This window comes from Hyperolius riggenbachi, chromosome 1 (genome assembly GCF_040937935.1).
Source record: "Hyperolius riggenbachi isolate aHypRig1 chromosome 1, aHypRig1.pri, whole genome shotgun sequence".
Classification (NCBI taxonomy): Eukaryota; Metazoa; Chordata; class Amphibia; order Anura; family Hyperoliidae; genus Hyperolius; species Hyperolius riggenbachi.
Genome location: NC_090646.1, coordinates 664,698,785 through 664,722,277, shown reverse-complemented (window position 1 = coordinate 664,722,277; position 23,493 = coordinate 664,698,785). Strand labels below are relative to the sequence as shown.

The following is a 23,493-nucleotide window of genomic DNA, read 5'->3' as shown; positions in this document are numbered from 1 at the left end:
CAAAAATTTGCTTTCCTAAAACAGAAAGAATTTGCGATAATTCAGGTTGGAGTGAGCTCGAGATGTCTCCCAGAGCACCACTGCTGAATATATGCAAATTAACCATTGTACCCTTAGAAGCTAAACACACCTCCAGAACCGCTGGAATGCAATGATGGGTCAGCTTGTTAAATTGTACAGAGCCATAATAATCCAACATGCATACAGACTGTTTCGGATTGTTTGATCCTCATCAGTGCATGGCATGGATTAATTTGGCTCTATGGAGTTCTGGGGGTCTCGCGGCCCCCCTGCACATGTGGGTGGAGCTACAAACAGCAAATCAGATTTCACCCATTCAAGTCAATGGAAAAAATGTAAAAGGCTGCCATTCTCACAGTAATCAAGCCAGAGTCCCCACATATGGCACAGTTGGTCACTTGGTGACCGAGGTTACAAATCTAGGAAAAGTGGGCGGAGCATAAAACTGCCAATCAAATTTCAGCCATTCATTTAAATGGGAAAATGTAAACTGCAGCCATTCTTAGACTGTTAATTGCAGGGTTCTCAAACTTGGTACACTTGGTCACTGGGTGAATACGATTACGATTCAAAAAAATGGGTGGAGTCTACAACAGCCAATCAAAATTCACCAATTGATTTTCAAGGGGAATATTTAAACTGCTGCTATTCTTACACTTTTAATGGCAGAGGCTTCAAACCTGGTACAGTCAGTCATTGGGTGACTGGGGTCCAAATTCACTAAAGGGGCGGGGCCAAATACAGCCAATCAGATTTCCTTGGTGAATAAACTGCTTCCATTCACATATTTTTTTTTTTTGTTCAACACAAATTTTTATTTGAATAAAGTTGCATAGTATATACATTCAGAACAAATTGTATTCATAAGTAAGCACATTAAAGGCTCAAGTCAAATATTTTTTTTTTTTTTGCAGCGTAATATCAGGTTCCATATTTAAGGTGCATTGCAGAAAGAATTTTAGCATTATTACTGAATGACATAATATAAACCATATTACTGTTTATAGTGTAACATAACATAACATTTAACGGGAGGAAAACCAGGAGGGGGGATGGGGAGTGGGTGGGGGGGGAAGGGGGGATGTGGGGGGGGGGGAGGGGAGGGATAGATAAGGGACAAAGGGCAGGGAATATATTGCTATTAGGTTTGTCCTCTTAGATATAAGTGTTTTCCATACGGTTGAGAAATCGGGTCCCAGAGAGGAAAAGCAGGGTGCATATTACATTTGTTATGATTGTAGGATTATTTTAAAGTTGGCCTAAGATCCTAGTTAGGCAGGATCTATAGTACCTAAAGTGTTATTGCATCATGGAGGTTCATAGTTCAAAAAGAAGATTTCCCATGGATCCCATATTTTATCATGCCTGGGTTCTGTGTCCCGGAGTCTAGCTGTTAAAGATTCCATCAGCTTGGTCCAATTAATTTTAGCAATAATTTCAGACATTCTAGGGATAGAGGTATTGCGCCAGTATGAGGCTAGGGACAGTCTAGTGGCGGTTAAAATATGTGTGATCAATCTCATGAGATTCTTTCTTGTTTTGGGAACAGGTTTACCCAGTAACATATAGATGGGGTCCATGGGAATTGAGGTTCATTCACATATTTTTTATGCCAGGAACCTGAAAGCTCACAAACTTGGTCATTGAGTGACTGTGTGTGTCAAGGTTACAAAAAGTGGGCGGAACCAAAAAAACTTTTATTGGGAAAATATAAACTGCAGCCATTTTTACACCGTTAATGGCAGAGTTCTCAAACTTTGCACAGTTGGTCACTGGGTGACTGAGATTAAGATTTTGGAAGGTGGGTGGAGCCTACAACAGCCAAAAAAAATTCACCTTTTGATTTTCAAAGGGAATATTTCATCTGCTACCATTCTCTTATACTGTGAAAAGCAGATTCCTCAAACCTGGTACAGTTGGTCGCTGGGTGACTGGGTTCCAAATTCCGAAAGGGGGCGGAGCCACAAACAGCCAGATTTGTTTATTTTTCAATGGGAATATACAAAGTATTGATACCAAGGACCCCAAAGCCGATAAACTTCATAACTGAGTGACTGTATGTCAAGGTTAGAAAAAGTGGGCGGTGCCAACAACTACATTTTTAACATGGCAGGGTTCCCAAACTTTACACAATTGGCCACTGGGTGACTGGGATGAATATTCAGAAATGTGGGTGGAGCCTACAACAGCCAATCAAAATGTACCTATTGATTTTCAAGGGGAATATTCCCATTGCTACCATTCTCACACTGTTAGTGGCAGAGGCCTCAAACCTGATACAGTCAGTCATTGAGTGACTAGGGTCCAAATTCACTAAAGGGGTGGAGCCACAAACAGCCAATCAGATTTGTTAGATTGATTTCAGCCATTCTGTTATTGGCAGGGTTCTCAAACGTGACACAGTTGGCCACTGGGTGACTGGGACCAATATTCAGAAAAGTGGGTGGAGCCTACAGCAGCCAATCAAAATTCACCTTTTGATTTTCAAGGGGAATATTTACATTGCTGCCATTCATGCACTCTTAATGGCAGAGGCCTAAAATCTGCTACAGTCAGTCACTGGGAGACTGGGGTTTAAATTCTGAAGGGATCAGGCCAAAAACAGCCAATTACATTTGTTTAATTTCAATGGTAAAATGCAAAAATGTTCAAATTCAGTAAAGGTGCGGAGCCAAAAACAGCCAGATTTCTTTGCTGGATAAACTGCTTCCATTAGCACAATTTTGATGCCACGAACCCAAAAGCTCACAAACTTGGTAATTGAGTAGTGACTGTGTGTCAAGGTTACAAAAAGTGGGTGGAGTTAAAACCAGATTTTTCTGTGAAATTGTAAACTGCAGCCCTTCTTCACTGTTAATGGCAGGGTTCTTAAACTTAGCATAGCTGGTTACTGGGTGACTGGGATTAATATTCGGAAAGGTGGGAGGAGCCTAAAAATGGCAATCAAAAATCACATGTCACTTTTCAAGGAGAATATTAAAATTGCTGCCATTCTTGCACTTATGGCACAAGCCTCAAACCTGGTACAGTTGGTCATTGGGTCACTGGGGTTCAAATTCAGAAAAGGGGACAGAGCCACAAATGGTGAATCAGATTTGTTTCATTTAATAGGAAAATACAAATTATTGATGCTAAGGACCCCAGAGCTCACAAACTTGGTCATTGAGTAGTGACTTTGTGTCCAGGTTACAAAAAGTGGGCAGAGCCAAAAACAAATTTCACTGGGAAAGTGTAAACTGCAGCCCTTCTTACACTGTTTATGGCAGGGTTCACAAACTTTGCCCAGATGGTCACTAAGTGACTGAGATTAATATTCAGGGAAGTGGGTGGAGCCTATAATAGCCAATCAAAATTCACCTGTTGATTTTCAAGTGGAATATTTAAATTGCTGCCATTTTTACACTGCTAATAGCAGATGCCTCAAACCTGCTACAGTTGGTCATTGGGTGACTGGGGTTCAAATGCTGGAGAGGGGAGGAGCCACAAACGGCCTATCGGATTTGTTTAATTTCTATGGGAACATACAAATTATTGATGCCAAGGACCCCAAATCTCACAAACTTAGTCATTGAGTGTTTGTGCGTTAGGGTTAGAAAGTGGGCGGAGCCCACACCAGTCAAATACATACCCGGGCAACGCCGGGTCATCAGTGGGTGGAGACAAATACAAATTTCACTGGGAAAATGTAAACTGCAGCCATTTTAGACTGTTAATGGCAGGGTTTTTAAACTTTGCACAGTTGGTCACTGGGTGACTGGGATTAATATTCAGAAAAGTGGGTGGAGCCTACAAAATTAGGCTCCACCTATTGCTTTTCAAGGGGAATATTTAATTGCTACCATTCTTGAACTGTTAATGGCACAGGCCTCAAACCTGGTACAGTTGGTTATTGGGTGACTGGGGCTCAAATTCAGAAAAGGGTGTGGAGCCACAAACAGCCAATCTGATTTTTTCATTTCAATGCAAATTATTGATACCAAAGACAGCAAAGCTCACAAACTTGGTCATTGAGTAATTGTGTGTTAGGGTTAGAAAAAGTATGCAGAGCCAACACCAGCCAAATACATACCCGGGCAACGCCGGGCAATCAGCTAGTATATATATATAATCGTATGTACAGTGTATGTATGTGCCGCGATCACTCGAAAACGCCTTGACCGATTTGAACGAAACTTGGTAGACAGATCCCTTACTACCTGGGATAATATGTTCTGGGGGTCTCGCGTCCCTCCTGCACACCTGGGGGGAGCTACAAACAGCAAATCAGATTGCTCCCATTCATGTCAATGGAAAAATGTAAACCGCTGCTATTCTCACAGTAATCAAGCCAGAGTCCCCACACTTGGCACAGTTGGTAACTTGGTGACCGAGGTTACAAATTCAGGAAAAGTGGGTGGAGCCTAAAACATCCACTCAAATTTCAGCCATTCATTTTGAATGGGAAAATGTAAACTGCAGCCATTCTTAGACTGTTAATGGCAGAGTTCTCAAACTTGGCACCCTTGGTCACTGGGTGACTGGGATAAATATTCAGGAAAGTGGGTGGAGCCTACAATAGCCAATCAAAATTCTCCTATTGATTTTCAAGGGGAATATTGAAACTGCTGCCATTCTTACACTCTTCATGGCAGAGGCTTCAAACTTGCACCAGTCAGTCATTGGGTGACAAGGGTTCAAATTCACCAAAACAGGCGGAGCCACAAACAGCCAATCAGATTTTCTTGCTAGCTTCCATTCACACATTTTTGATGCCAGGAACCTGAAAGCTCACAAACGTGGTCATTGAGTGACTGTGTGTCAAGGTTACAAAAACTGGGCGGAGCCAAAAACACATTGCACTGGGTAAATTTAAACTGCAGCTATTCTTAGACTGTTAATGGCAAGGTTCTCAAAATTTGCACAATTGGTCACGGAGTGACTGGGATTAATATTCAGGAAAATGGGTGGAGCCTACAACAGCCAATCAAAATTCACCTGTTGATTTTCATGGGTAATATTTAAAGGAATACTGTAGGGAATCGGGGGAAAATGAGTTGAACTTACCCGGGGCTTCTAATTGTCCCCTGCAGACATCCTGTGCCCGCGCAGCCACTCACCGATGCTCCGGCCTCACCTGTGTTGCTGTGTCCTCGCTCCCACTGATGTCACCAGGAGTGTACTGCTCAGACCCAGTATGGTCTGTTTTTGCGCAGTACGCTCCTGGTGACATCAGTGGGGGTGAGGACACAGCAACACAGGCGCAGTGGTTTTCAGACTTTAAAATCTGAAATTCCAGAAGTGAACCGGAGGCGGGGGCGGAGCATCGGTGAGTGGCTGCGCAGGCACAGGATGTCTGCGGGGGACCATTATAAGCCCCGGGTAAGTTCAACTCATTTTCCCCCAACCCCCCTACAGTATTCTTTTAAATTGCTGCCATTCTTACACTGTTAATAGCAGATGCCTCAAACCTGATGTAGTTGGTCACTGGCTGACTAAGGTTCAAATTCAGAAAGGGGGCCGAGCCGCAAATCAGATTTGCTTAATTTCAATGGGAACATACACATTGTTGATACCAAGGACCTCAAAGCTCATAAACTTGATAATTGAGTGACTGTATGTCAAAATTAGAAAAAGTGGGCGGTGCCAACAACTACATTTTTTTACATGGAAAAATATAAACTGCAACCATTCTTACACTGTTAATGGCAGGGTTCCCAAACTTGACATAGTTGACCACTGGGTGACTGGGATTCATATTTAGAAAATGGGGGGAGCCTACAACAGGTAATCAAAATTCACCTATTGAGTTTTCAAAGGGAATATTTACATTGCTACCATTCTTACACTGTTATGACAGAGGCCTCAAACCTGATACAGTTGGTCATTGGGTGACTGGGGTCCACATTCACTAAAGGGGGTGGAGCCACAAACAGCCAATCAGATTTGTTAGATTGATTTCAGCCATTCTGTCATTGGCAGGGTTCTCAAACTTGACACAGTTGGTCACTGGATGATAGGGATTAATATTCCGGAAAGTGAGTGGAGCCTACAACAGCCAATCAAAATTCACCTATTGATTTTCAAGGGGAATATTTACATTGCTGCCATTCTTACACTCTTAATGGCAGATGCCTCAAATCTGGTACAGTCAGTCACTGGGAGACTGGGGTTTACATTCTGTAAAGGGGGCGGGCCACAAACAGCCAATCAGATTTGTTTAATTTCAATGCAAAAATGCAACTTATTAATGCCAAGGACCCCAAAGCTCATAAACTTGGTCATTGAGTGACTGTATGTCAAGGTTACAAACAGTGGGCGGAGCCAAAAACAACTAACTTTTTACATGGGAAAATATAAACTGCAGCCATTCTTACTCTGTTAATGGCAGGGTTCTCTAAATTGACACAGTGGGTCACCGGGTGAATGGGATTAATATTCAGAACAGCAGGTGGAGCATACAACAGCCAATCAAATTTCACCTATTGATTTTCAAGGGGAATATTGAAACTGCTACTGTTAATTGCTAACTGTTAATGGCAGAGGCCTCAACCCTGCTACAGTCGGTCATTAAGTGACTGGGGTTCAATGTCACTAAAGGGGCAGAGTCACAAACCGCCAATCAGATTTCTTTGCTTGATAAGGAACCCGAAAGCTCACAAACTTGGTCCTTGAGTGACTGTGTGTCAAGGTTACAAAAACTGAGTTGAGTCAAAAACCAATTTCTCTTGAAAAATGTAAACTTAAGCTCTTCTTCACTGTTAATCACAAGCAGGCCCGTTTCTAGGGCCGTGCGGGCGCCCTGTGCGCCGAAGGAGTTGTGGGCGCTGTAATGGAGGGGGGAGCCACAGCCGCGGGGAGGGCAGCCCGACCTCTCCCTCCCTTCCTCTCCGCGGGCTGCCCTCTGTGCTCCCCCCTCCGAGTCTGACTGCAGGGAAGGGAAGCGCTGTGTACAGAGCGCAAGTGAGAGCGGCGGTAATTGGAACCAGGGAGGTGAGTTGTGCTCTGTACACAGCGCTTCCCTTCCCTGCAGTCAGACTCGGAGGGGGGAGCACGGAGGGCGGCCTGCGGAGAGGAAGGGAGGGAGAGGTTGGGCTGCCCTCCCCGAGGCTGCGGCTCCCCCCTCCATACTGGGGGGCAGCTACCTATCTAACCTACACTGGGGGGCACCTACCTAATCTAACCTATACTGGGGGGCACCTACCTAATCTAATCACACGGGGGGGGCACTTACCTAATCTAACCACACTGGGGGGCACCTACCTAATCTAACCTCTACTGGGGGGCACCTACCTAATCTAACCACACGGGGGGGGGGGGGCACCTACCTAATCTAACCTATACTGGGGGCACCTACCTAATCTAACCACACTGGGGGGCACCTACCCAATCTAACCACACTGGGGGGCACCTACCTAATCTAACCTATACTGGGAGCAGCTACCTAATCTAACCTATACTGGGGGGCAGCTACCTATCTAGCCTATACTGGGGGGCAGCTACCTATCTAACCTATACTGGGAGGCACCTACCTAATCTAACCTATACTGGGTGGAACCTACCTAATCCTACCTAATCCTACCTGCGGAGAGGAAGGGAGGGAGAGGTTGGGCTGCCCTCCCCGAGGCTGCGGCTCCCCCCTCCATACTGGGGGGGAGCTACCTATCTAACCTATACTGGGGGGCACCTACCTAATCTAACCTATACTGGGGGGCACCTACCTAATCTAATCACACGGGGGGGGGGGGGCACTTACCTAATCTAACCACACTGGGGGGCACCTACCTAATCTAACCTCTACTGTGGGGGCACCTACCTAATCTAACCACACGGGGGGGGGGGCACCTACCTAATCTAACCTATACTGCGGGCACCTACCTAATCTAACCACACTGGGGGGCACCTACCCAATCTAACCACACTGGGGGGCACCTACCTAATCTAACCTATACTGGGAGCAGCTACCTAATCTAACCTATACTGGGGGGCAGCTACCTATCTAGCCTATACTGGGGGGCAGCTACCTATCTAACCTATACTGGGAGGCACCTACCTAATCTAACCTATACTGGGTGGAACCTACCTAATCTAACCTATACTGGGGGGCACCTACCTAATCTAACCTATACTGGGGGGGCACCTACCTAATCTAACCTATACTGGAGGGCAGCTACCTATCTAACCTATACTGGGGGGCACCTACCTAATCTAACCTATACTGGGGGGCACCTACCTAATCTAACCTATACTGGGGGGGCAGCTACCTATCTAACCTATACTGGGGGGCACCTACCTAATCTAACCTATACTGGGGGGCAGCTACCTATCTAACCTATACTGGGGGGCACCTACCTAATCTAACCTATACTGGAGGGCCCCTACCTATCTAAACCTGTATTGGGGGCACCTACCTACCTAGCCTATACTGGTGGCAACTATACTGGCTACCTGTATTGAAGGCACCTACCTAACTAACCTATACTGGGGGCACCTACCTATCTAACCTAGGCTGGGGGCAACTTTTCTGACTCCCTATATTAGAGGCACCCACCTAGCTAACCCAGGGCCGGATTACCGACCAAGCAACAAAAGCAGTCGCTTGGGGCCCCCATTCAGAGTCAAAGGGGCCCCATCAGCACATAAAACAGCCCTCGCCATCCTGTCAGCGGTGGCTGAATGGTATAATGGTTGAAGGGACTCTGAGCAGTGCAGTAACTATGGAAAGATGCATATCATTTTAAAGCTTTCTTTCTCCTCTTTCCAATGATATATAAACCGCCGCCCTATGCCTTTTAGTTTTCGCGAACAAAATTGCGGCCACTGCAATTTCGATCGTGAAAATAGCGAAAACTAAAAGGCGTAGAGTGGCAGTTTATCTATCATTGGGAAGAGGAGAAAGAGAGCTTCAAAATGATATGCATCTTTCCATAGTTACATTGTATTACACAGGACGACTTTTCTCCAAAGTCGGCAGCTCGATTCAGCACAAGGCAATGAAATATAAGGAACCCAGGGGGATATAATTACAAACATCATGCTGGTAGGTGTGAGGATGTAATTAATTAGTTGTGGGTATGCTTAAAGGCATACCCACAGGCACTGCTCGGAGTCCCTTTAAGGGCTCTGCCTCTGACACAGGAGACCAGGGTTCGAATCTCGGCTCTGCCTGTTCACTAAGCCAGCACCTATTCAGTAGGAGACCTTAGACAAGTCTCTCTAAGGGCCCATTTCCACTATTGCAAATTCGCATGCGTTTTTCGCATGTAAATTCGCATAGCAATACAAGTGAATGGGACTGTTTCCACTTGTCAGGATTCCTTTGCGGTTTTCTGTGCAGAAAAAATTCGCATGGCAGAGCCATCAGAATTCGCATATCGCATACCGCTATGCGAATCGCATACACTGTATTTAATAGGAAATTCGCATGAGGTTTGGGTATGCAAATTTTTATGCGAATTCACATAGAAATAATGGAAAAGCACACCAGCATTGCCATGGTTAAATTTGCATACATCGTCATCCATGCGAATTCGCATGAAAATTCGCATAGACCCGCATGCGAAATTCGCATCCGCATGCAAATTTTTACCGCAGAAGTGGAAATGCAGCCTAACACTGCTACTGCCTATAGGGCGCGTCCTAGTGGCTGCAGCTCTGGCGCTTTGAGTCCGCCAGGAGAAAAGCACGATATAAATGTTATTTGTCTTGTCTTGTCAAATGATGCCGTGCGCTGCTGATTGTCTTCAGAGCCAGGCTCTCCTCCTAGATCCCCCTCCTGCTACTGTGCACTCTGCCCCTGCCCACTCCTCCCTCCCTTCCCACAGAGAACCACAGCTGCAGCAAGAATGATAGCAGCAGATGGCAAATGCTCCCTCACCTATCCATGATCCAAGCGACAGAGATCCCGTCATCTGAAACCCATCTGTCTCTTCTACAGTGCAGCCGCTCACTGTGAACTTCCTGATTCTTAGATCAGACAGGAAGTAGGAAGTAGTAATAGTAGTAGTAACAGAGCGGCAGCACTCTAGAGGAGACAGATAGGCTCCGGATGACGAGACCTCTATTGCTTGGATCGCAATAGGTGAATGTGAGTCATCTGGTGCTGTCATTCTCCCCCGCTGCGGCTGCCTTCTCTGCTGGTCTATCGTATTCACTGGGATGGAGGCTGCATGGTGGCTGTCTAGTTTGGGAGGAAATCGGTTGTTCGGTGGTGGGGGTGGTTATGTAATTCTTTCTGGGGAACGGCTTCCGGTTTGGCGGTGTCCAGAGCTTTCTGCTATTGCCAGGCTAAAGATGCAGGGGGAAAGTGCTGCTGCTGTGATATCTGGCGCCCTCTTCACAGGGGTGCCCCAGCCCCTGAGTGCAAATGCCCCAGCCATTCATCTCTCACTCTGCATTTTGACGCTGCTATTGCCTGCATTGTGCACCCACAGAGGAAAGTGGGCTGTTGCCCACAGCAACCAGTAGCTCGGCTGCCCCGGTGTGTGCGGCTTGTTGCTGTGCAGCTGCATCTTCTGATTCTATTACGACATGATGGGGGGGGGGGCCCAAATCAGTTACTTTTCTCAGGGTCCCATTTAGCCTTAATCCGGCTCTGAGCTAACCTGTACTGGGGGCACCTACCTATCTAACCTATACCGGGGGCACCTGCCTATCTAACCTACACTAGGGGCAACTATACCGGCTACCTATACTGGAGGCACCTACCTGGCTAAACTATACTGGGGGCAACTATACTGGGGCACCTATTCCTGGCTACCTATACTATGCCTGGCTACCTATACTGGGGGGACCTATAGCTGGCTACCTATACTGAGTGCAACTAGACCTGGCAAACCTATACTGCGGGCATGTATACCTGGCTCCGCGGGGGGGGGGGGCACAATTTTAACACCCTCGCCCTGGGTGCATTTTAGCCTAGAAACTTCCCTGGTGACAAGGTTCTCAAACTTTGCACAGCTGGTTACTGGGTGGCTGGGATTCAGTGTGTGGAGCCTAAGAACAAACTATCAAAATTCACCTGTTGATTTTCAAGGGGAATATTTAATTTGCTGCCATTCTCTGTTACTGGCACAAACCTCAAACTTGGTATAGTTGGTTATTGGGTCACTGGGGTTCAAATTCAGAAAATGGGGCGGAGCCCCAAACAGCCAATCAGATTTGTTTTATTTTACTGGGAGAAAAACAAATTATTGATGCCAAGGAGCCAAAAGCTCACAAACATGGTCATTGAATGACAGTGTGTCCAGGTTACAAAAAGTGGGCAGAGCCAAAAACAAATTTCACTGGGAAAATATAAACTGCAGCCCTTCTTACACTGTTAATGGCAGGGTTCTCAAACTTTGCCCAGATGGTCACTGGGTGACTGAGATTAATATTCAGGGAAGCAGGTGGAGCTTATAATAGACAATCAAAATTCACCTGTTGATTTTCAAGGGGAATATTTAAATTGCTGCCATTTTTACACTGGTAATAGCAGATGCCTCAAACCTGCTACAGTTGGTCATTGGGTGACTGGGGTTCAAATACTGGAGAGGGGCAGAGCCACAAACATCCAATCTGATTTGTTTAATTTATATGGGAATATACAAATTAATGATGCCAAAGCTCACAAACTTGGTCATTGAGTGTTTGTGTGTTAGGGATAGAACAAGTGGACGGAGCCAACACCAGCCAAATACATACTGAGCATTTAGGAAAATGTAAATTAATTAAGGCTGTTACTGCATGGCAAGCTAAATTACTGACCAGTGAGTTAAATTACCGACTTGGTAATGTGGTAAATACCTCAACACATATCAGTAAATGTCAATTCATAAGATTAAAACATGCGGCAAAACCCAATAACAAGTTCAGTAATTACCAGCAGCTCTTTTGTGTCGCAGACCAGCTTCAGCATGCCTTCAGAGTGCAATATCTCATTATAGCCCATGACTGACAGGAGCAGAGAGACAATAGGAATAGCCTCTGTCTCCTGCTACTCCCTCTGGTGTGACTTGTTCTCAGGAAGAACAAGCTTTTCTACCCCCCAGGCAGTGTAGAAGAAAGCCCGGCACAAAAGAGGTTTCCCCTGCAGTCCTTTAGATGTTTAACCCTTTAGTTTCCTGTTTGAAGATGAGGAGGAGCTAGTGAGGAAATCAACTAAGCATAGCATGTTTAATGTTTATTGAAAGTTCATCTAAACTGTGACAATAAAATAAAATGTTAATAAAGGATAATTGACAGATTCAGACAGAGTAAAACAAATATTATTATACATATAAAGGGATTCTGGGGATGTATTGTACTATTGTAATACCCAGTGGGAGAACAGCATGTAACGGTTACCACACAGGTCTTTTTTGGTACAATAACAAACTTTCACCGCACCTGTGAAAAGCTTTATGAATTGCCCCAAAAAATCTAAAATACCGAATGCGGTATTTTGCCAACCTAATTGTTTTTTTTTTTTTTACCAAACAACAGTTTGTGAATTGAAGCCAGTATGTAAAGGTAAACGTGGGCACCAGTGTAATTAAGCTTTTATTTATTCTGGTTGATATAAACTTGACAGCAGATTATTATACAGATGATATGGTTGTAGGTTATGCATCACCCTTCCGGTGCTGCAGCCGCACACAGACAGAGAGTCAACAATTGTTTCACACTAGTGGTGTGCGCTATGAGTAGATTTGAGTAAGTAGCTACTCATTATAGAAATGTAAATTAGATATTGCTTCCCATGGCAGAGGGGCCTTCACTTACCTATGCTGCCAGCTATAGCCGATGCGCTCCACTTGCGGCCCACGTAACTCCACTACTTCCTCTTTCAAACCAGGAAGGAGGAAATAATGAAGTTATGTGGAACGCATTGGCTAAAGGCGATGGCATAGGTAGATCTATCTGCCACGGATAGCTCTAACTAATTTATATTTTGATTATAGCATTAAAGATGATCATTGAGATGCAAATAATTTCTCCTTGCATTCAAATTTCATGTTTAATGTTATGTAGCTTAAAGAGAACCTGTACTGAGTAAAAATATTTAAAATAAACACATGATGTAACTTCAAATGAACATTACATAGTTACCTTGCCATCAGTTCCTTTCAGAAGCTCACCATTTTCTTCTGATAATAATCCCTTCCAGTTCTGACAATATTTTGTCAGATCTGAAATATATCAGTTGCTGTCAGTAAAATATCAGTTGCTGTCAGTTATAGCTGAGAGGAAAACTGATGTACCAGGTAATGTCCATATTTCCCGATGGCTCAAGTGGGCGATGTTACAGTTTAACTGTGTGCTGACCAGAAAGCTGTTATGGGTAATGGCCATTTTCCAAATGGAGGACGGAAAATTCCCTTGATCACAGTGAACAAACAGGACGCGGGACAGGAGAAAGACACTGAGGAGTAGACTACATGGAAGGTAAGTATGACTTGTGTATGCTTATTTTGACTTTTAATGTTCAGTTCAGGTTTTCTTTAAGCCTGGACAGAAAATTGACAGGAAGTTATTCTGATTGGTCCAATTTCAAGCTGCATACAATTTACATGAAATTTGAATGCAAGGAGAAATTATTTGCATCTCATATGTAGCAGGTGTGCGGAGGAGTGGAGGTTAGGCCTCGTTCACATTTGCTTTTTTGGGCCAAACTGATCCGGTGAGCGGATCCGGGCTCCGCTTCACCGGCTCAGTCCGTGGCCCTGTTCACATTAGTGAAAACGGATCTGATCAATTTGATCGGATCCGTTTTCACTCAGCAAATACATACCTATTTCCTGCAGCAGCCAGCGGTAGAGGCTTCCTCTTCTTCCGCATAGCGCGTCATGTGACTAGTCACATGATGCGTCATGTAGTCACATGACGCGGAAGAAGCCGGAAGCCTCTACCGCCGGCGGCTACGGAAGAATAGGTATGTATTTTGCCCCCCTAGCCCACCCACCCGGCTGCTGCACCCTCCCCTCACCCTCCCGTCGCTCAGGATCGCTTCACCCATGCCATTTAACCTCTGTGGAACGGTCCATTTCTTCACTAGTGCCCCAATGCTGCTGCATTTTTTTCCGGATCCGTTCCGCAGGGCAGAACGGTCAGGAAAATTGGGGTCTGCAGCATCGGAGACCGGGACGTACCGGACGTATCAGTACCAACGGACGGATGTGTACGGCCCCATAGATTAACATTGGATCCGTTTGCATCCGGTCTGTTTGTACAGTATACGTTCCGGTTAAGTGCCAGAAAAAACACAAATGTGAACCGGGCCTTACTTGCATGGCTCTTTCTGGTTTAGCCACACCCAGGATGGGAAACTCTATCTTCTGCCACATCCCTCTGACATCTTTGAATTCTCTCAAGTGACCAGGAAGTGGCTCACAGGAAAGTAACAGGTTTAAATATGTAAAGGATATATAGTCTGCCAGCAGGTCAGTGACACACTAGTAATATTAATTCTGTGCAAATGTTATGCTATTTTTATGTCTGTGTAACCCGGAACTGAACCAATCAAATACAGTTGCCAATGATTCTTGCATCAACTCAAAATGATTAGCACATTACTACCCTATCAGTGTCACATATGTTCAGGCAGCCTCTGGTGGCGTGTCAGGGCATTGCATACTGGCTATCTTCTCCTTACCTTTAGGCTAGTGACACACCAGGACGTTGCGTTTAGGGGACGTTATAGGGCACAAAACGTGCCCCTAACGCGACGCCTGGTGCTCTCTGATGTGGACGTCAGAGTGAGCCGCGTTGCGCAGCTCACTCTGGCGTCCGTGATGCCGTGATGCGTACTCTTGGACGCATGCGGCATCACGTGGTCCCGCCCGGCCAATCGCCGCACAGAGCGGCCGCTCCAGGAAGTAAACACTGCACGTCACTGAGTGCAGTGAATATTAATTAGCCATGTGCCTGGCCGCTCTCCGCTCCTCCCCAACATTAGTGAGCATGTGCAAACAGTCTAACGCGGCTAAAGCCGCTAGAACGCACAGCATGCTGCACCTTCACTACAACGTGCAGCGTTACATGTAACGCAACGTGGGCAGTGTGAACAGCCCACTTGTGTTACATTGCTGTGCGTTGGGGGAGCGTTACAGGCGCACTAACGTGCGCCTGTAACGTCCCTGTGTGGAAGCAGCCTTAGAGTGCCTGTTACTTCAAATACTTTCTGTGCATAAAATCTTGATAATTTTATTTTTTTGAGGCCAGTGTGTACCCTGGTTAACAGATATTTTCTTGTAGATATGTTTTATTGTTCCTTACAGTGTTCATAATTGTTGATATAGTACAAAGCAGAGGAGCTTCTCTTCCCATGAATCAATGATCTTAAAGAGGAACTCCAGTGAAAATAATGTTATAAAAAAGTGCTTAATTTTTACAATAATTATGTATAAATGATTTAGTCAGTGTTTGCCCTTTGTAAAATCTTTTAAATCCCCAATTTACATTCTGACATTTATTACATGGTGACATTTTTTCTGCTGAAACGTGATGTAGCTGCTGCTTGCTTTTTTGGCAGTTAGAAAGAGCTGTAAACAGCTATTTCCCACAATGCAACAAGGTTCACAGACAGGAAACTGCCAGGACCATGGTCCTCAGAGTTTCTTGTGGGAGGGGTTTCACCACAATATCAGCCATACAGCACCCCCTGGTGATCCGTTTGTGAAAAGGAATAGATTTCTTATGTAAAAGGGGGTATCAGCTACTGATTGGGATGAAGTTCAATTCTTGGTCACAGTTTCTCTTTAAGTCCATATGGCATCGTGTTACATCTCCTTTGGAAATTACACCTATTGTACCTAATATTGCAGTAATTTCAGTGAAATAAACAAAGTATGGATGTAATGTTTTCTCCACTCATCATGTTCTCAGTATTTATACTGTTTATTTCTCCCCAGATATACAAGAACAGCACAAGCAGCATCTGCTGGAGAGAAGTCAGACTCTAGTGGAGCACAGACCACCAGCATCTACTCTGGGGGAACAAAGCTTCCTCATCAATGAGCGTTATGTGAACCTGGTTGTTGTCTCCACTGACCAGTTCAGGCAACGTTCCCAGAATGAGCTATTAGAGACCGGGAGAAAACATGAGGAATGCATGAAGAAAGTACAGACTGCACTGGAGCACATTTCCCCCAGCAGGTTGTTCCGCTGGAGCCACCAGTCACAGTCTATCCCTCATGCAGTAATGGTGAGCGGAGTGCCAGGAATAGGGAAGACCACACTGATGCAGAAGCTTGTCTATGACTGGGTGACTGGAAAACTCTACCAGAGGTTTGCTTTTGTCTTCTCCTACAGATTCCGGGAACTTAATAACCTGGCTGAGGTCAGCTTAGAGGAGATGATTCTCCATAAACATCTACATCTGGAGGGGCACCTGGGTGATATTTTCTGTCATCCAGACAGACTTCTGTTTATATTTGATGGTTTAGATGAAAGTATTCACCAAATGGATTTCACATCAAATAAACTGTCCAGCCACCCACAACAAAGAGGAGATGTTGGTGTAATTGTGGGTAGTTTAATCACAAAGACACTACTTAAGGGTTGTTCTGTACTGTTAACCAGCCGTCCTACCAGACTGGCAACAGTTGATACTCAAGTTTTCCAGAGAATAACAGAGATCCTGGGATTTCTCCATGCAGATAGGCTGGCTTACTTTGAACATTTCTTCAGGAATAAGGAATTGTCTGAGAAGGCTTTCCGCCATGTGCAGGAGAATGACACACTGTACACTTTCTGCTACATCCCAGCCTACTGCTGGATCATCTGTACTGTGTTATCAATGTGCTACAGAAACCAACCAGCAAATACTGACCAGCTGGTGCCATCATTGCCAAAAACTGTGACACAACTCTTTGTAGTTTTTGTCTCCAACATTCTGGCCAATCACAACCAGAACAAAGATGACCCTCCCGCTGCTCGGAATATCCTGACATCTCTGGGGTGGATGGCAGAACATGGAGTCATGAATCACACGATTGTGTTTGATAAGCGATTTCTGGAGTCATTCAATGTGACATCTGATAAGTATCTCCTTTCATGTTTTATGATGGAATCTGGTGACCCTCCTGATGTGGATTACTCCTTCTTACATCTCACTCTGCAGGAGTTTTTTGCTGCTTTAGCTCATTTTATCAGCTATGATCCTGACAAATTACAGGAATCGCTTAACAAGGCTGATTCCTATGAAGATGGCCGTGCTGAAATATTTCTCCGTTTCCTCTGTGGTCTCTCTGACTACTCTACTAGTTCCATGCTGAAGTCTTATGTGGGAGAATGGTCTCCTGAGGCTTCCAGACAGGTGATCACCTGGTTACAGCAGAACATTCCAGAAGAACAAAGACATGACAAAGATGAAAAATATACTAGGAAGCTTCTTAATGTTTTCTATTGTCTGTATGAGAGCAGGAATAAACTTCTGGTGTCACAGTGTGTTGGGTTACACAAGCTTATTGACCTTTCAGGTGTTCGCCTCACCCCTATGGACTGCTCTGTGGTGTCTTACATCCTGAAATGCTGCAGAGAGAAAGAAGAAGTGAACCTGGGTGGATGTTTTATTCAAGAGGAAGGACTGAGGAAACTTGTACTAGCCCTGAACACCATCAGGGATTTAAGGTACATTTTAAAAAAAATATAAATGTATCTTTTTTTCCCTAAAATTCTTGTTTTTTCAGCGTGTGTAATACAGTATATTAATGAGTCGACGTGTTCCATCTGAAGCCTGACGTCCCTTGGTAAAACCAACTTGGTCTAATTGAACCAAGCTAGGTAAAACATCGAATAGTCGATTTGCAATTATTTTAGTATACACTTTAAAATCACTATTTGAAAGCGATATCAGCCGGTAGTTGGAGGGAGCTGTGTGGTCTTTCCCAGGTTTTGGGATGACGGTGATGATGGCTCTAGTGATATCCGAAGGAGCTTGTTTTTCTGCTACAAAATGATTGAACACTTTTGCTAGTTTGGAAGCAAGTAAAGGGGCAAACATTTTATAGTACTCGTTTGCAAACCCATCCGGGCCCGGGGCTTTATTGTTTTTTTAGGTTTAAAATTGTGTTAAGTACTTCGGATGTCGTTATGGTTTTGTTTAACTTTCCCAGGGTTAGGGGAGAAATAGAGGGCAGTTTAATTTGGCCTAAGAACTGGTTTATAGTAGCTGGGGATGGCTGTGGAGTAAGTGGATCCTCCTTGAGATTGTAGAGGGCGCTATAGAAATCGCTAAAAGCATCCGCAATTTCTTGTGGATTGGTAAGTAATTTGTTAGTGGTTGGGTGATATAATTTTACAATTTTAGCTTTCTCTTGTCTATGTTTAATTAGCTTTGTGAGTAGAGGACTCGCTTTATTGCTGTGGTGATATTGTTGGAATTGAAGTCTATCTAGGTGAAATTCATAATTTGAGGATAGTAAAAGTCTAAGTTTCTGCCTTAATGTAAAAAGCTCTTTGGTAGTGATCGGGGAAGGGCCTTCCATATTTTTAATTTCTGTTTGTTTGATTTCTGCGAGTAGTGAGTTTAAGAGGGCTACTTTTTCTCTTTTTTGAGTTGCTCCCATCTGAATAAGGAAACCTCTGATATAGGCTTTATGGGCCTGCCACTCCATGCTCACTCCAACTTCCGGTAGAAGAATTCCACTTAAAGTATTCTTGTATTAGGGAATGTATTTTCTGGGCTTTAATAGGGTCCAAAAGAATCGACATATTCAGTCTCCAGATATTAGATTTATGTTGAGGGCTAGAGAGTTGTAAAGTGATACTAATTGGAGCATGGTCAGACCATGAAATCTCGTGAATATCCGCTTTAGAGATCCTTTGAAGGGAATGTCTGTCTGCAAGAAAGAAGTCTATTCTTGTGTATGTTGAATGTACTGTTGAGAAGAAGAAATAGTCTTTCGCCACCGTGAAGAGCTCGCCAGGGATCATACAGGTCTTCTCTGTTAAAGAGGGAGGATGAAGTTTTATAAGGCTTCTTCTTGTGGGAAGAGGTATCTAAAGAATGGTCAATTATTGAGTTGAAGTCTCCTCCTATAATTATTATGCCTTGCTGTATAGATTTTGCTTTGCAGATCATGCTGCAAATTAATTTTTGTTGACCTTCGTTTGGTGCATAAATATTATGGAGGGTAACAGGGCAGTTATCAATTGTGCAAACAGTTAGGACAAAACGACCTAGTATGTCTCGTTCTGTAGATATAATCACCACATTAAAATTTTTGTGGAATGCGGTAAACACCCCTCTTTTTTGTGGTAAAATTGCTAAATATTATACTAGGATATTCAGGATGCGCACATTTGGGAGCTGAATTTTCTTGAAAATGAGATTCCTGAACAAAAAGTATATCTGATTTATGTCTCAACGCTTTTTTCCATAAAGAATGTCTCTTTACTGGGAGATTGAGACCTTTAACATTCATAGACGTGATCTAAAGTGACATAGTGGGTAGAGTAGTAAGATGAATCTTTGCTCTGTTTGTTTGGTGGTAATACACATTGTGGTGATATATTGGGGTGCTGGTAAAGTTGGGATAATACAGGAGTATATTTCCATTTTTCTATCTGCTGTATAGTATGTCAGAGGTGTAGTTATGTCAGCCAGTCTGGCTTTGAAGGTTTGGCAGTAGCTTCCTGGAGATCCTTATATAATGTAAATTAGCTATCATTGTCTGCTTCTAATTAGGAAACCCTTAATCAGACAATGGCAGAAGTGAAGGGTTTTGTTCCACCTTAGCTGGAGCTGAAGCTTTGAAGTCATTGACAATTGAAACATGTACACTTCTGTTGATGAAGACTGTTAAAGCATTGTGAAGAACTCTAGACTAGTCTGCAAGAGCCTCCTCACCAAACGTTTGACATGTGTGTTAAACACTATTTCATTGTGAGGAAATTGAATTATTGGTGGAGGTACAAACTATATCCTGTAAATTACATCTATTGGGAGATGGGAAATCTCTGCAATTAGGGACTCTCTACCTAGCCCCTATTTAGGAGATGGCTAATCAGGCCAATAGCTGCCGTATCCTTACCTTTGATCTGCTATAATACACTTTTCACATGTGGATGTTAGATCTCTGGGAATCAAATTATGTCTGAGGATGTAATTAAAACTAGTTCCCCCCGTCCAAACAGGCTTGCAGCCTCAAGGCAAATATTCCATTATAAAAAGCAGGGGACAGATACCTAAAATCAGTCCCCTCCTGACGGTAGCTGCAGCTGGACTCCCGGCCCAAGCTAAGTGGGCTCCTAGTCCAACCAGAACTGTGTCCGTCCACAAAAGTCCAAGGTTCTTCTATCTGGATCCCTGTTATTCTGGTAAGCAAATCGCTTTGTGTGTATCTTTGTAAGCTCTTAATTTTGTAACTTTTTATTTTGTTTTTTTGTAATCTTTTGTATATATTCTGTTCTGCACGGTTCCACTTTTTTCCTGGAATATTAAATTGTTATTTAATAAGCTTGACTTCTGCTGTACTAAACTAACACTCATAGCCTAGAAGAGACTGAAGTGTAACGAAGTTCATGCCTGATTGTATGATTGAGCGACACTACCGTATAAGATTGTAATTGCATTGTGTGTGGGGCGTTTGTCATACGTTGGCCTAAAGCGCGCAGCTGACCCAACGTACGAAAACGCCAGTGCGAGTAGCTCAACAGCAGAGTGGCTAACAGTATCGTTCGGAACGACTGTTAGTAGTTTTGCTTCACTACAGTGTAGATTGCACCTGTGTGTGTGTGCGTGGCGTTCTCGTATTTGGCCTAAAGCGCAAAGCTGACCCAAATACGAAAACGCAGATTGCGTGTTGAGCACTCGACCGCTGAGTGGACGTGTCTAGCAACAGCTAGTGGTGGCAGTAAGGAGCGTTTGAGGGGTCCCAGCCTTGTCTGTAGCTTGAATAAGGCTGTTCCCCGCTTGATCTGGTCAAACCCACAGTCAGAAACCGTATATGCAGGCGTGCCGCGGGCCGGTTCCTGACACACGTCTTCCAATTCTTCCATGTAAGGCCATTAAAGTTGGCGAGATATCCAGGGAGGGAGAGGCGAAGGAATAGCAGGTCCTGCCGTTTAGTCACATAGGAAACAAACTCACTGCCAAAAAGTAAAACTAGTGAAATGAGCCATAGAACTGAATTAAGAACTAACTGTAGTGGTAAACCACAAAAAAGGGCTCCAAGGTGGGAGCAGGAACGGACTATCTGTACCTTGTTTGGAGATTTCCGTTCCATTCAGATGGCCTAGAAGCGGTGTTTGCAGAGGCCAATACTTCACACTCGTTGCCAATCTTGTTGGAGTTTAGAGACACCTGAAGATTTTTGTTTGTCATCCTGGCGAGGCGTAGGGTGTATACCCCAGGAGTGCAAAAGCTTAGATCCGTCAGATGTGAAAGAGCTTGCTATTGTTTTACCCGGTTTGGAAATCAGGAGCGTGGTGGGGTAGCCCCATTTATATTGGATGATGTTGTCTCTGAGGGTTTTTGTAATTTGTTGGAATACTCTTCTCTTTGCCAGGGTTGCTTGTGAAAGATCCGAGTAAAGGGTAATGTGTTTATATGGATCTGGAAGGTTCCCATTAGTGCGAATGGCCTGCAGCAAGCTTTTCTTTGTCGTAAAGAACTGGTAGCAACATATCACATCTCTTGGGATCGAGACTGCAAGGTTAGCTGGTTTGGGTAGTCTGTGTCCCCTTTCAATTGCCAGTTCGATCTCAGAAATTTGTGGTAGTGTCACCCTCGTCAGTTTAGTAACATTGTCCCGCAAGAGAGCTGGGGTGACAGATTCCTGAATGCTGTGGAATTTGAGATTACAACGCCTGTTACGGTCCCCCAGATCCGCGGATTTTATTTTTAACCAGGGTATATCTTCTTGATTTCCCTCTAAACAGTCCACTGCCTTATGTTCAATTGTTAAAGCAACTAATTGTCTTTACAACAGCTATTCGGTCCCCCAAAGAGTCAATGGAGTGTTGAATTTTGCTGGTTATATTACACAGTTCCAGAGATAAAAAGCGTTTCATAGCGATCATTAGCTCTTTCATGTAAGCTTGTGTAGTTGTTTGGTCTGTGGTTGGGAACTGCTCAAAGCTGTCTGGGGCGAGTGAGGAGGGCTGATCCTCCGTAGCTGCATTGCCTACCTGATCTCCAGCATCATTCAGCTTCTGCCGGGACTTGACAGGGCTGCGAGAGGTTGGTGAGGTGTTCTCTGGTGAGAAGTCCTGACTCTCCGCGTGATGAGCTGTCTGTGTGGTTCGGGCAGAGAGTGAGTCACAGCTGTTGTGAGCTGCACCAGATCGGGAGCCGGCGCCATCTTTAGTTCCAGCCCAGGCCTGCATTCCGGTGAAGATCTCTGGTAATTTAATTGGCTTGGGCGTCTGCTTCTTCCTTTTTTTTGAAGCATCCGTCTCCATAGGCGTCTCGGACATCTTTGGGAGCTTCTTGGATTGTGAAAGGCACGCGTAGGGTTGCTTTTAAGGCTCTCTGCATGGAGGAGCTGGATTACACGTCCGACATGCAAGCGCGGCGGACACACCCCCTAAAATTCCTGTTTTTAGGAACTATCCCTGTTCATCTATACTATCGTAGTTTTCAGATTATAAGATACTAGCTGATGACCCGGCGTTGCCCAAGTATGTATTTGGCTGGTGTTGGCTTCATCCACTTTTCCTAACCCTACCACACAAACACTCAATGACCAAGTTTGTGAGCTTTGGGGTCTTTGGCATCATTAATTTGTTTATTCCCATAGAAATCAAACAAATCAGATAGGCTGTTTGTGGCTCCGCCCCCTCCAGCATTTGAACCCTAGTCAACCAATGACCAACTGTAGCAGGTTTGAAACATCTGCTATTAAAGTGTAAAAATGGCAGAAATTTAAATATTCCCCTTGAAATTCAACAAATTAATTCTGATTGGCTATTATAGGCTCTACCCACTTCCCTGAATATAAACCAGTCGCCCAGTGATCATCTGGGCAAAGTTTGAGAATCCTGCCATTAACAGTATAAGAATGGATGCAGTTTATATTTTCCCAGTGAAATTTGTTTTTGGCTCTGCCCACTTTTTTGTAACCTGGACACACAGTCACTCAATGACCAATTTTGTGAGCTTTTGGGTCCTTGACCTCAATCATTTGTATTTTCCCAGTGAAATGAAACCAATCTGATTGGTTGTGGCTCCACCCCTTTTTCTGAATTTGAACCCCAGTGACCCAATGACCAACTGTACCAGGTTTGAGGCTTGTGCCATTACCAGTGCAAGAATGGCAGCAATGCAATATTCCCCTTGAAAAACAACAGGTGAATTTTGATTAGTTTTTAAGGCTCAACATACTTTTCTAAATATTAATCCCAGTCACCCAGTAACCGACTGTGCAAAGTTTGAGAACCCTGCCATTAACAGTGAAGAAGGGCAGCAGTTTACATTTTGCCAGGGAAATCTGTTTTGACTCCACCCACTTTTTGTAATCTTGACACACAATGACCAAGTTTTGAGCTTTTGGATTCCTGGCATCAAAATGGTGTGAATGGAAGCATTTT

General features: G+C 44.3%; 1 protein-coding gene across 1 annotated transcript in view; it reads left to right on the top strand.

Annotated features, from left to right (window-relative positions):
- LOC137544105 (NACHT, LRR and PYD domains-containing protein 3-like) overlaps positions 1–23,493 on the top strand; it is a 230,620-nt gene that overhangs the window by 130,103 nt on the left and 77,024 nt on the right. The window contains exon 6 of the mRNA XM_068265174.1: positions 15,870–17,589. Coding sequence (XP_068121275.1) covers positions 15,870–17,589 — 1,720 coding nt within the window. The remainder of the gene's footprint in view (positions 1–15,869; positions 17,590–23,493) is intronic.